Raw genomic sequence first — 14,899 nt, 5'->3', positions numbered from 1 at the left:
AATATCCCATATTGCTCAAATCTCCACTGCAATGATTCTGTTACAAAAATAAGCGAATGCATTATTAATACCAGATCATTTATTCATTCTAATTCCTTTTTTAGCATCATTGCAGCACTTCACACGTCCCCATAAGCCCCCTGATATCGTCATACGGTGGCTTTACTGGAGGGTTTCAGGAATTCTGCTCTCTTCAGGGGAGGCTGACGCTGTGAGAGATTTTTGCTTCGAAGGGGTTCCTTTGTGAGCATTTATTATGAACCACGCTCGTGGCCCGCTGTTCTTATTCTGTTGTGTGTTGCTCTTTGAAATAAAATTTCTAAAACATCCCTCCTTATCAAAAGGCTTTTGTACGATGACGCCCATTTTGATCAGAATTCCTCAGTCCACTCTGCTTCTGCTGCTTTCTGTCCATCTTAGAGGCTTCTTTGCTTTTACTTTGTGAATCAAATTCAATTTGTTCGTCTTGTGAAAGCTAAATTTCCGAGATTTTATTTGCAAACAAATGTGAGTGCAATCAACAGTTTGAGGAAATTATTAAATTTTTCTTGCGCAAAAATGAACATAAAATGATTATTTCATCTTTGATGTGATTTCATGGGTAATCCCCGCCAATTGCTGTTGTTATTATTTAATCATTTTGATCACGGTGGCGTTACTTACCACAAAATACCAACATGTTTGAATGCTTGATTTATTTAATTCACATTCTTTTCAGCATTCCATGTGACAGATAAAGCAGCTTTGAATTACATTCAGGGTCATCACGACTAATCCCAAATCAGCCAGGAAAAAACAAGAAAGATTTATTTAAAATATTTTTCGAGGTTCTTTCCCATGTGCCAAACACATAAAACACTGTCTGACAAATGTTACAGAAAGAGCAGCATTGTGGCTTTATCTTCTCATCACTTTGAAGATAAAAAGTAATTTCATTTTTTCATTGAGGGAAAATGGTCATGCGCTGACTGAGTTTATATAAAAAAAGATAATAAAATTACTGCTCTGCTTTTGTCTTCTCCGGGCTAAAGACAACCATTATGGCCGAGTTGTACATTGAATTATTGATCAGCTAGCGTGGTTTGTTCTGGGTAATTAAGCTGCGAGGGCTGCTGGGAATTGATTGTTGAAAGTTTAGAAAGAGAACAGAAAGGTCAGAATGAACACATCAGCGTTGTTTCTGCTGCCCAACACGGGGCACCATCCCGACAGATAGAGATATGTGGATGATTATGTGTTTACTTGGGCTGCGGAATGGCAAGATTTATGAAAAAAAGGTGGAAAAACAAGAGAAAAGTGACATTTAGTGACACGTATTGCATCGACTGTCCTCCTCGGAGCCTCTTATCTCGCCTGTCTTCTTCTTCCCTAGAATTCTTTTGGATATTTTTAGCTGGATTTCCTTTTTAGCGACAACTGTGCCGCAATAATGCATTAAAATGATAGAAAATTACTCATTTAAGAGCTGAGTTTCAGAAAAGCTCAATATGATATGATTTAAGAAACTACATTAATGGATCTGAGTTTAATTATGTAATTAAAAAATCATTTTCTTGGCAAGGAAATAAAAAGATCAGTGCCGAAAACTTCACACAATGACTTTCTCAACTTGTAGCAATACTTTTAGCAGAACACAGGCGCTTTCACTTTTTTTGCTTTGACTTTTTCGCTTTTTTTTTTTTTTTGTTCACAACCGTGTAGTTACCCCACCATGAAATATCCCAACCCTGAAGATCCAAAACGGTATATTTTTGGGGTGAAACAAAATGGCGGATGCACATGTGGAAAAATACATGTAGAACCCCTCAAAATGGCTCCAAAGTTATGCAGCCAATTGGGCGCCGTGTCGGCCTCCAGCAGCGGCCTATCAGGAGCTCATGGGGGTGACTTGCTGCACCTTACAGGAGAGCAATGTGATAGGTTACTGGAAACCGCAGCCCGGGACCCCATTGGCCGTAGGAATGTTCGACTGTGGAGCAGAGTTACTAGGCTGAGCAGCAGAGTCGGCGCCGTGTCCATGCCCCCTGTGCCGTGTGTCAACCAATCATGGAGTGCCAGCGCAAGGGTGTTGTTGTTACTGTGAATTACATCTACGCTAGCACATGCCAACGCTGTTTGCAGCCTGTGAGGCACTCCTGTGAGGTTTGCCCGTGTGCTTCACTTTTACTCCTGTTTTTGCAGAGCTGAGCTACAGCGAGATTTTACCCCCCTTTTAGGAGTATTGAGACATTTTGGCGTTTTCAAAGCCGCCGTGGTCCCTTTGAGCACCACACTCCGCCACGCCAAAGCTCACAATCGGGCCGCCATGTGCAGTTTCATGGTCCCCGGTGGTGATGAGTTGTTCTGCTCACCGACGCACCCCCAAGAAGCCCTAATTAGCTTTTCCATCAGGCATTCAGGTGTGTCTTCACGGCTCCGAGGGAGGCGGCCATTGTTTGCTGACAAGTGGAGTTCTCCGTCTCCCCTCCCTTCCACCTCGGCCGAACCTCTCACTTTCTCCATTCTCGGGGCAAATGGATGGTATGCGGTGTGGCTGATTGGAGGTGAGAGCCATATCGGTCGCTGGAAATTCACTAATGCAAACTCCAAACTACTGTGTATTCACTATTCACAGGCCCATGCCCACACAGTAATCAGATAGCTGGCCGACTGACAAGCAGCAAGTGGAGTGGAATGTGGAGAGTGGAGAGAAATGGATGAAAGACAAGGCAAATGGCAGTCTTTTGTGTTTGCGTGTGAATGTGTACGGCTCACTCTCACCATGCAGCTGTGCATCCCAGTCAGAGTACAGCGGACGTATTGTCAAAAACCGTATCTCTCATTATTCCTTCTCCCCGTTTAGCATTCAGCATGTTTAATAACCAGGTCATTTTCTTTCTGGCCATTAATTCCTTGATGTGATAACTGAAGGATGCACCGCTCAGAGGGAGAAAAAAAGCTCTTTTTTTTTTTTTACCAAATCACGCTCCTGAATTGCACCTTATTTGTCATGTGTCTTTATACTGTGTAATTTCAGCCGCAGAATTAATTCAGAACCGAGCTCCCAGTGTCAGACGGGAGAATGGAGGGAGCTAAATGAGTAGATGTTCCAGCCAAATAGAGGGCCGAGTGTCATACCAGGTTAATTAAATCCCAGCTTGGAGTCTGACGTGAACACAGGCCGCTTTTTACACAAAAAAACCTTTATTTCAGCTCGCGTGTCATGAGTACAATCATAAAGCTGATCGGTTTCTCACATTTCAAGGCTCGACAGCTGTGTGAAGCGCAGACACATGCTCACCTTTCTTGTTACGCACGACAACTAGTGAGTCACCGTTACCACTGTTCAGAATTCTGTGCTGATTAAAGGGTATCTTTGCCACTTTTATTATCTAAAACCCTTTTCAGATGCTCAATACGTAGCATTTCTGCTTCATTAATCTGGTAAAAAGACAACACTGTCATTCAGACGTGGGTCACTTTTACAAATGATGTTCTTCGTGGCTTCATTCAGACATATTCACCAGAGCGATATGATGAATAGTAATGCACTGATTAACTAGAAACTAATGCAAAACTCATCAAACTGAACAGATAACTAATCTTTTTTTTTTAACATTTCTGATTCCCTAAGGGCAGAAAATTATGTCCTTGTGTGATGATAGTGTAACTTTATTAACAGTAAAATACAAATATCAGCTCTGTAACTAATCATTTAGTCCTCTACACTGTTTCATGATGGTTTTTTTCCTGCAACTCTGCAGAAACTGCACAACCATGACTAGAAGTAAAGAGTAAAAAAATACTTTAGTGTTGTTTGGTGTAATGTGATTAATCATACATTTTTTAAAAAGTTGGATTCCTCTGATTATATATTTCACAAAAAATTTGTGAACCTGGACTCAGTATTTTTTCAAAGCATCCACATTTGTTACCAATACTGGAAAAACAGTGACTCAGTGCACTATAAAGCTTCTTATAATTACATTTTCAGTATACTTATCTGCTTTGAGTAAGCACAGTTTGCAGTTGAGCACAGTTCAGTGAAAAAGTCCTTCATTTTTTGTTTTGAGGCACTAAAAGCTTTTCAGTTGTTGCCGAGTAGCACACACAGTTTTTATTTCAGGCAGAATCTGGTGCAAATGTGGCTTTTTGTTTTGTAATAACACAATTTTTAACTTTAGATTTGGTATGGTTTTCTAACAGAACAGCACATCGCAGATAGGTACTTCTAAGAAAAGTTGAAAATGTGGCAATTATTTCAGTTTTTACTGTTTCTGGCTCTGACAAATGGCAAATGGCATTTTGGCAATTTGCGCTCTCTCTCTCTCTCTCTCTCTCTCTCTCTCTCTCTCTCTCTCTCTCTCTCTCTCTCTCTCTCCCTATGAAATTAAATTAACCCTCTGAACCCAGTGGCAGCTTTAAAGAAATCACCACAAACCCTCCGTTCATCTGAGCCAGAAAATATAAAAACTGAAAAATTGACCAGACACTGAACTTTCCAACAATCCTTGAACGTATCACGTATAACTTCAGGTTCCTTCAAAATAAAATTCACTTAAGATCACATTTCATCGAAGTTGCTGTATTCTTCGCGTGCCGTTTGAATAATTTGCCAATAATAAATGCTTTGCTGTAGAAATATTCTGCTAATGAATAATACATTTCAGTTTCTGATAGATGTGACTCTTACAAACACATGTTATAACTGGTTTCTTTACTAAAGTAGAGGTTCATTGTCGCTATTATTGCTGCTAAAGGTATTGCATAGGTGTAAACATTTTTTGTTTAGCAAGAAATAGTTCATCTATTGCTTAAGAAAGTAACAAAAATGTTCAGAAAGCAGCTTTACATGCATTTTTGAGGGGAAACAACAGTGTACTGTATAGTGCACAATGGAATGGGAAACTACAAAGCTCAACTACAAAATGCTAGTCTTCTCACATCTGTTGAATCATCGCCCCCATCCACAAGAAGTATAACCTACAACAATAATAAGAATTTCACTATAGGAAAAGTCATTGAATTTCTAGCTGAAAAAAGTCACTCATGCGTTTTTCCGTGGTATTAAACATAGTGGCCGGCTTATTGTTGACCCGAAGGCAGCACGAAGGTCAAATCATCATGCATCTCCCCCAGCTTGGAATATGTGCCTTTATACCACGCAGACTGTGCCAAACAAGTGTTTACTGCAGCGTTGAAGGTGGCTCCCTCTGTAATCATGGTGTTCCACATTATGGCGTCCGCAGCTTGTTATTTGAATCTCTCAGTGTTTTCCCTTTTAGTGGCATTCTCGATAGGAGATTAACAAAGCAGCAGTGTTGGTTATCCCTCCTAAAGCTGTAGAATAAGTTGCTCGCCTCCCGCTGGTTTTCACTCTCAGCATCCCCTCATGGTGCCTCATTAAGATGCGGAGAAACAAGCGCCTCCGACCCAGTGCTACAGTAAGGCCAGGCTTAACACGGCGCCGCTGCACCACAACTGTGGCCTTCAACAGCACAATGGTTTGCTCCAAGCATGTTCTCTCAGAATGTGGCGTCCCTGTTTTTCTAGTTTTTGTATTTTCTTTCCAGAGAGAGGAAGAAGATGAGGGTTGGTGCTTCTAAGACGAGGAGAGGGTGTTGGGATTTGGTGGTGGTGGTGGGGAGGGATAAGCAGTTGATTTCTCATTGAGCAGCGTTTTCAAGGTCAACTCTACGCTGAGTAGGGCATTAGCGAGAAGCCAAAGAATTTTATTTCGATATGAATAATGCATTGACAGTGTCTCTGTTTTCAGCCCACATCTCTCTTAGATGCTTTTTAATCTCACTCAGTCTTCCCTTCATTGAAGTTCTAGTGCTGCAGTGTAAATTTGCAGAAGTCAAATACAGTTAAACAAGTGTCTTTTCTCATTATAATCCAAGCTGTTGATCTCATTCCTAGTTCTGTTATCCACTAGCATGCTTTGCATATTCCTCGGTACAGTATCTGATATTTTACTTCTGACAAGCGCTCTTTTTGCTGAAATGTTTGTTCTCCTCTACCATTTAATGCACATTGTTTCTTAAGACTGGCCAGCAGTATTGTGTGCTGCAATCTGCACGTTTTCCACGGTGTTCTGTTTTATTTGCTTTGTTTTTGTTTCTTGTTGTCATGCTATTGTATGTATGGAAAATGGAATTCTAAAACCCAACATGTGGCACTGTCTGTTTCTTTTTCTTGTTCTACAGAGATGTTGAAGGAGTTGAACCAACAGCGCAGAGCGAAAGAGTTTACAGACCTGAAAATTATTGTTGAAGGCAAAGAGTTTGAAGTCCACCAAAATGTTCTAGCTTCCTGCAGCTTGTATTTCAAGGACCTGGTGAAAAGGTTTGCCTTCGCTACCCCTCCCCACCTCCTCTCCTCCTCCTCCTCCCCCCTCCCACCAGCTGTTGATCCAATCTGTTCTTTTCATAGGGCGCATTTGTGTCGCTATTTTTTTTCCCTTTCCCCCCTTCTCTCTCTTGCAGGTGTTGTGAAGACTTTGGTTCCTTGCACAGGGCCAGCAGCCATTCCTTCCTCTTCCCACTCAAATGAATGTATCTGAAACTGGAGAGAAAAAGGTCAACCCTCGTCATTTACCTTTCCTCCCCCCATGTAGGGCAATTTAACCACATTTCCATTTTAATGAGCAGTGAAAATGTTCCATGACTGGGGATGTTTTTTTTTTAAAAGAACCTCACCAAAGGGGCCAAAACAAAAAGAATCATACATGCTACACTTCTGGTGGTAATTTGCCAAAGCCACACTGTCTTCTGTGGGCAGAGGGACTCTTCTTTTTTTCGTCTTTGTTTTTGTTTCCCAAGCTACTATATTTTTTTGTTGCTAATTCCTGAGTTCATGCCTCAAAACAGCCTTTTCATATGCTAATACATGTTAGTTAGTATAATACAAAAAAAAAGACATTTCAGAGTCATAAACAAAAGGACACAACAAAAGCACATATAAGGCAGCTCACTGAACCTCCACTTTCACAGGTTAACACCACCTTTCACTAATGTATTCATTTGATTTGGATCCAAGTATTCCCCCAGTACTCTGCCCTTCATACTCCATATTTTATTTTGTCTTCACGGGCTGTTTTGTTTTCATGGGTGCCTGTCTGCATACTAGTGCGTGTGCTACAGCTCCAGATCTTTTTAGTGTCTTTATATGTGTGTGCACACGCATGACTGTGAAAATCTGACAGCAAAAAGTATGTTTTTTTATCTGCTTTGTTTTTCCGGGGAGGGAATTCCACAAATCCCTAATGTCCTCATCCTCACTTCAAATCCTTGCAGGTGCTTTCGGCTTGATTGAGAGTCCCCTGGACCCAAAGTTGTTTTTGCCACCTTGATGTTGTTTGTGTGTGTTTGAGGGAGTGTGTGTTCTTGTTTGCATGGATAGGGATGAAGTGCTTTAACAAAGACAAAGCAGCAAAGACACACACAGTCAGAAGCGATGGCTCGAGTGCCTTAGGGAAGTTTGCCACTTTGCCCCGCAGCCATGCAGCCTCCACAGCGAGCTCATCAGAGAGCTGGAGAGCTGCTTATCGGCCTCCTTGCTCGCCACCGATACACTTGTTTCCCTCTTGAATGGGCACGGATCGGAGAGAGAACAGCGGTAGACAGAGCCTCGTCTGTAGCAGAACTCTGTGACGGCTACACTCACCATGAATTAAACGGACACACCGACTCTTCCTTTGACCTTGACAATAGCAGAGAAGCTTCCTGAGAGACTGAAGTGACTTTGGGTAGAAGTGAAGCCCCCATGCTGGCCAGCCTGTCTATCAGATTGTCTGGTCGCTGCCTGTTATCTGGAACGTAGCCGGATCATTTATGCATAAAGGCAGGGCCCCTGAAGACACCGTGGGCTCCCAGAAGAGCTGGCAGAATTTCATCAAGCTCATCTTCATGCCTGCTGCCGCCCACATTGTCAGATTTTTCTTGTTTAATTTGACAGTTTAATGGAGTAAATTCTCATTAATTGGTTAATTAATTGTACAACTATTTTGATTTATTGTCATAACATTGTCATTTGTCACGAGATTATGTCTAAAATAGAAAATTCTCTCATTCGACTTCACGCTGGAAAGCTTCTAATGAATTTGTTACAATAATTGTTAATTTTTTTAAGACCTCTTCTTCTTCGTGATCATTAGCATTATGCTAACGCGACGCCATCAGCGGCTGTTGCTTTTCTGAGGCGTGTGGCACCTTGACTTATGGAAATGAGAGCAGCGAGAAGTTGACAAGAGAAGGACAGGGAAGGGAGGAGGAAGGCAAACAAAAAGAATGAATAAAAGTGACTGAGTGGGGAGCAGCGTTTCGGTCGTAGCTGCGAGGCGTTTGACTGTTGCAAGCTCGGTCAGAGAGGAGCGATGAGAGCCAAAGGCCTGTCTGTCACTGAGTTACGACCTCCCGTGTGTCGCTGGGGTCACATTTTTAAGCGCGGCTGGAATTATGCTGATGCTACACGTGGCTCGCTGCTGTCCACGTCTTTATGAGGTCAAATAAGAGACATAGTGAGAGAGAGAGAGAGAGACTTCATCTACTGACTCATTGAGGACTTAAACCCCCCGATTGTCAGCTCATAAACCACCATACAGTATGTGCTTGAAATATATGGACGCCTTCAAATGTGTTTCCTTGCATGCATGCTTTAAAGAGTGTGTGTGTGTGTGTAGGATGCGAGGACTTGTGTGATATCCCGGCAGGCTGCATTAGTCAGAGTAGTAGAGATGTTAACGCTGGAGGGCGAGCAGTGCACACACACCAACCCACTGACTTATTTTAGAAATTAAAGCCTCACTTGGCAACGAGTCAAAATCAAGCAGCGTAGTTTGCAAGAATTTTTCTATGCTGCTGAAAATGTCAAGAAATCAAACAAAACTGTTCCAGCAAAACAGTCTACAAACACACTGATTAGTCTTCATTTGGAATTCTCTTTCTTTCTCACCTCGAGGCCTCCCCCCACCCCGTCTCACCTCAACGATACCTGCAGGATGTAATGCCGTTTGGAAATGTGCGCGCACGTTTGCCCTCGCTGCCCCCTCCGTCCCAAAAACCCATTACCTTACCCTTTAAAGGGCCAATGCACAGAGCGGGGGAGACAGATCATCGCTGGTAATTCCATTTTACCCCTCGGGATTTTCCAATAAGTGCGCTCGCAGGCATTTAATTTATGGCCCCTGCATCCTCGCACCTCCGTAATGTAAAAAGGCTCCAGAATCTTTGAGCAGATGCTTTTATGCAATTTGTTTCTACCATAACCCCACATCTCTTTCTTTTGTCTGTGTTGACCCTCTGAGTCTTTTTTCTGTAATGCTGGTGAGTCAGAGTGTTTTGACTATGAGATGGGTAGAGCGTTGTTTTAAAGCCCGTTACAGAGTGAACATCGAGACCCGCTGCTGCACCGTTCGGCTGCTGGGTAGGCAGGTTACTGTAACGCCACAATTCCATCTCGTAACATTGTTCTGACTGGTAATGTTCAAAGGGCCAGTTCAACTAAGTTATGAAACACTTATTTTGTGCTTTTTATGAATTATATGGTCACTCAAAATTTTCACTTCCTGAAGAAAGCACCCCATAATGTAATAATTTCCACTTAGTAATGATTTGAAATGTCTCTCAGTGCTTTATTTAGGTGCCTCTTTGTAACCCCATTCAACTGAAGTGCCACCAAAAGTTATTTGGATTTCCGTGGTATTAGAGGGAACCATTACTTGGGTTTTCCAGTGTTCCTCAAAAGTTTCTGCATCCTTACATTAACTCAAAACAACCAGAATATTGTCCCTGAGTTTCTGCCCATATGCATATGGCAGCACTTTAATCTAATCGCCACTTTTTCCTTTATAATCCAATGTGTATGACATTTTTAAGTTCTTACAACTCAAAATATAGAACTCTTGACTATTATTACAAAAGCAGGCCGGGCATTTTTATTGCATTATTGAGTTTTATTGCAGTTTTTATTAGTTTAGGTGCAAATTTTATTGAATTTCCAAGAAATTATTGCATTACTAGGCGCTAGAAGGCAGATCTGTTCACGAATCGATCAACAAGCCGGGACTTGTACCTGAGAGAAAATTATAAGTACAAAAGTCCCGGTAAATGTAGAAAACTTTCTTAAATCAGATTTATGTGCAGAATACTAACAAATCTGTCTGTAAAAGGGGCTTTTATAACAGACTCAATGTTTCTGTTACACCCCAGAAATCATAAATCATCTTTTGTAGGATCTGTTTTGCGATAAAAAGTAGTTCTATTGAAAAGCGTGAATAGCGTTCAGAATAACCAAGACATGGTTGCAGTCAAATAGTCCTTTTTTTTTGCCCTGGAAGGTTTAAGTGAAATGACCCTGAGGTGTTCAGTGACAGCCATGATAAAATGCTGGTGAAATTCTCTAAATGTTAAGGAAACAGTGCCTTAATTGTTGCTTTTTGTACCACCATTGTTTCTGAAATAAAATGCAAGCAACATTCAGAGCAACGCAGTATCCTCAGCACCCACTGTCGCTTCATTATGTAGCACCGTGGTATTCACACATTCTTTGTCGCATTTTCCTTGACTTTGAGATGTTTTCCATCGAGGTCAAAAAAAGAGTTCAGAAAAATAATTTTTTTCTGACTGTTTGACCACATTGCGTCTGCAGAAGAAATGCAGCTGTGGGTTTTTCACCCTTATGTTGGAATGGAGAAAGAAGTCTCACAGACGGATCTCTCAAAACCAACTCAACAGCTAGAGTTGGTGAGAAAAACTCTTTATGCAGCTAAAGTGACTCACGAATCTACAAGCTTCTCAGTAACTTCAAGAGTTGGAAATTTAAAGGGCGACTCAATCACCAGGCGTTTAGGCATGCACGCCCTGAAAACTCGATGACTCAAATGTTCTGCAGGTTCTCTAAAGCCCCAAAATAGCATTTTCATTCAAGATTTGATGTTCATTTTTGCCGTATTGGCTCCCACAGGTGATTCGACCTTTTGTCCCCTGTCATCACGCCTCAAAACAAACTTTTGTTTTCCCAGTAAAGTTTTTGCATCGAGCCTTCTGTCAATCCAATGTGTACATTTCGTTTCCCCCCTCTTGAGCTGATGGCGCCGCGTTCACACTCGGATGGACGTTTGAGCTTTTAAACCCTCCAACCTGTCGCCCTGCCCGTCCTTTTTGTCCTTTTAGAGACCGGTAGCCTCGCAGATGCAGCATCGTGGCCTCGATACTGGAACAAATGAACAACAAACACACAATAAAGCAACCACGTTGTATTTATTTTTGTAATTTAATCCTGATTTATTGTTGCGACAAGACATAAAGGCGAGCCATTTTTAGCCCCGACCGTCTCGGCTTCGCATCCGAATGAGCTTCTATCTTAACATGTCCTGGTAGTGTGTGTATGTGCTTGCACAGAATAAATGGTCCTGTAAGAACAAGCTAAACGTATTCCCTGTAAATGGGCTTTTTTTTTTTAGGTTGAAGCATGTATTAGAAAGTGTGTGTGTGTGCGTGCGTGTGTGTGTGTGTGTGTGTGTTGCTGCTCCCCTCCTCTTCCTCTCCGCCTCTGCTCACCACCATTTTGACAGTCTGTGCCGATTTTTTTCAGACTTCCTCTTGAATAAGTGGAGCATTTTTCACAAACAAATTTCTTTGCCTGAGTGTGCCCATCTTCCTCCTCTTCCTCTTCCTCTTCCTCCTCCTCCTCCTCCTCCTCCTCCTCTCCTGTCTCTCCTGTCCTCCTCCTGCCTTCCCCCTCTTTCACAATTTAAATTCAAGTCTGCAATCAAAACGCAGCATAAATATCCACCTCTTTTAGAAGCTCTGGAGAGAAAAAAAAGCAGAAAAAGAAAGAAGTCATTTCCATAACATAAGTGCTCAGACAAAACAAATTGCCACTCGAGCCGCTTTCCTATTGCACTAATTGACCAGGTTGATGAGCATGCTCTTCTTTTATTTTTAGCTCTTTTTTCCCCTTCCCCACCTCCCTCCATCACTTTAACCCTCAACAACGCTCCCCACCTCTCCCGCCTTCTCCCTTCTTTCTGTCTTTGCTACCTACCTACCTGCCCCCCCCCCCCCCCCTCCACCCTCCCCCACTGCAGGGCTTTTGTGCAGGTAAAAGGGGGCAATAACACTATGTGGCTTTTTGCTTTGCAGGAGGAAAAAGAGTAACTACTTTGGTTTTTCCAGCCAATGTCCATCCAGAGACAAATGCCACTGTCTTTTTCATTTTATTTGGATGTCCTTCTCCCCCCCCCCTTTTCACCTCCTGAGCATTTCAAATGACGACTAATGCCTCAGTTCATACACCACAGGCGACTGATGATTATTGCAGCGGGGACAGAGTTTTCTGCTTAGGTGTGATGGTGTATATTTTTCTCGGGGGTGGGCGGGGATATCTCTTATTTAAAAGACCAAGGCACAGTCATGGAACAACCTCAAACCCTCCCTCAGAAGGATGGCTGCTGGCTCCCTGTGGAAGAACCGTCTCGCCCCTGCCTCCCTTTTCTTTCTTTCTTTTCTTTTTTTTTTACCTCCCTCTCCCCTCACTTCTTCAGCCTCTCATCTTCAGCCATTCTGTCTTATCTGTCTCATCTTGTTTGTTTTGCTGTCTCACTAAACGCTGACTGTTTGTCATGATTTCTAATCCAACCGACTGACTTTCTGCACAAAATCTGCACACACACACACACACACACACACACACACACACACACACACACACACACACACACACACACACACACACACACACACACACACACACACACACACACTCACACAGAGAGCGTTATCATTGAGCTACCATGACTGGCAGAAGCAAACAGCCTCCATCCATCTTAATGCAGGCTACTTTTCATATTGTTGATGTCCGTATCCGCAGGGAGCGACACACGCTAGCGGGGGTATGAATTCTGCGGGGCTTTGATTCCATTTATTTTGCCCTTGAGTGGATTATTGTTTCACATGGGACATTAAACATGGGTGGTGAGGTGTTATTTAACGCTCCCGTGGCTTCCCGAGGGGACCCTGCATGTGTACTAATCTCGGCCATTTGATCCCGGTGAAGTCACCGGCGTGGCCCACTTCTCCTCTTCCACCGCAACATCTCAGGCTCAGGCATTACGAAAGGGGATATTATATTCTATTTAATTTGCTCAACCAAGCACTCCCTGGCACGCTTTTTGCATCATGCCAGCAGGAGCGGATACGCTGCTTTGATACCTAACACGGGCGGCGGGCTCACGGCTTTACATTCCGTCATGTGTCGGCGTTGGAACTGTGTCATCACTTTCTTTCTTCCTTTCTCTCTGCTGTGTGTCTAACGCCTCATATGTGACCCTGCCATGTATGCATGTTCCCCTCTCCAAGACTATGCATACATGAACCCACACATGTGGAAAAAGCATGAAACAAAGCAATAACTTTTGTTTGCCTAAGGACATTTTGTTTCAGATGCAGCACTATAGTTGTAAATCTGCTATAGCCCCATAGAAAAGTAGAACAAACCATCCAAAGTTTTTTGTCCCTTTTCACTTTTGTTATCTTATTGTGTAATGATTCTCTTACTTTCTCCCCACTCTCGTACTGGCCCAGGTGTTTGTTGTGTGTAGCATACATGTATTTGTGTCCCTGTCTTCTTTTATTTCTTTTCTTTTTTGGTTTCCTTTCTTCGTGTTTCCTCTCAGAATGCCCCCTAACTCGCCCTCTCTCTGCCGTGATTGGTTGATCAGGTCGTCGGGGGAGACGAGGAACGGTGAGATGCTGGAGCTGAACATGAGCAACATCAGCGCCGACGTGTTGGAGCTGCTGCTGGAGTTCGTCTACACGGGATCGCTGGTCATCGACTCGGCCAACGCCAAGACGCTGCTGGAGGCCGCCAACAAGTTCCAGTTCAACACCTTCTGCAAAGTCTGCGTCTCCTTTTTAGGTAGGTGCAGCTCAGAAATGCAGTGTTTACACAACTGTAGATGCTTATATCAGAAAGTCTACGCTCATTACATCAGACGTGCAACCTTTCTTGCAGCATCTACAGCCTCGGTCATGCTTTATCACCATGTCGTACGGAATGTGAAGCTAAATTTCCTTCCCAGACTCTGGCACATCGCTGTTTGTCACGTTTCCAAAGCTAGCAGCCGTGTTAGGATTCTGCCTCGCTAACGCTCACAGTTGGGCACGGTGCCTCTGATCTCGTCCCGGTGGGCAGGATGAAGCACGGGGGCAGATTTATAAAAAGGTCAGGGAACAATTGTCACTTAAATGTCAAATCCTCTGGCCTGAACCGTGATGGAATCAAAAAATAGCAAAACCAGATTGATACTTAGACAAGGTATGGATAGAGGAGCACGGGAGGGGAGTTGGTTTTCAGCAACCCAAGGGGGGGGTTACATGAAAAGCAAATGGCATGTTCCATATTTTAGTGGGTCAGGCAACCAAAAAGCCGCAAATGTCAGGTTTTGCATTCCATTTAATAAATTGTTTTGGGTATTGGTAACACAAGGGAAGTGCATGTTAGCAAAAAGGTCACCAGCAGGAAAGGAAGTGGGAAAAAGAAAGTAGAAGAGGAACCAGCAGTTATTGATTTGTTTTTCTCGATTCAGGAAAAAGAAGAAGAAGAAGAAAAAACGGGCAAAACAGAGAAGCCATTTGTAGACTTCATTGCCAGTGAGACGTCAATCCATTCTTTCTCGACAAGATTCATGACATTTCGGCACATTAGAAAGTGGAGAAATGGAGGCGCAAGCGTGTGTCCTTGAGCGAAGAGAAATTGATACTGTGTCAGAAATTATTGAAGTTTGTAACAAATACACTGAGGGAGAAATTGCAAACATCTCCGCGACCTACTTATACCACTTTGACTTTTATTCACACAACTTCACAACACACTTAGTTGCTGTTTTATGAGAAATCCTGACTTTTTCTTCATGATT

General features: G+C 42.8%; 1 protein-coding gene across 3 annotated transcripts in view; it reads left to right on the top strand.

Moving 5' to 3' along the window:
- LOC110951560 (kelch-like protein 29) overlaps positions 1-14,899 on the top strand; it is a 326,566-nt gene that overhangs the window by 194,214 nt on the left and 117,453 nt on the right. For all 3 annotated transcript variants that reach the window (XM_022194687.2, XM_022194685.2, XM_022194686.2), the window contains 2 exons: positions 6,189-6,327; positions 13,703-13,899. In XM_022194687.2, coding sequence (XP_022050379.1) covers positions 6,189-6,327; positions 13,703-13,899 — 336 coding nt within the window. The remainder of the gene's footprint in view (positions 1-6,188; positions 6,328-13,702; positions 13,900-14,899) is intronic.

This window comes from Acanthochromis polyacanthus, chromosome 16 (assembly GCF_021347895.1).
Source record: "Acanthochromis polyacanthus isolate Apoly-LR-REF ecotype Palm Island chromosome 16, KAUST_Apoly_ChrSc, whole genome shotgun sequence".
NCBI classification, from domain to species: Eukaryota; Metazoa; Chordata; class Actinopteri; family Pomacentridae; genus Acanthochromis; species Acanthochromis polyacanthus.
The sequence above is the reverse complement of the archived record's forward strand: the minus strand, read 5'-3'. Positions and strand labels throughout refer to the sequence as shown.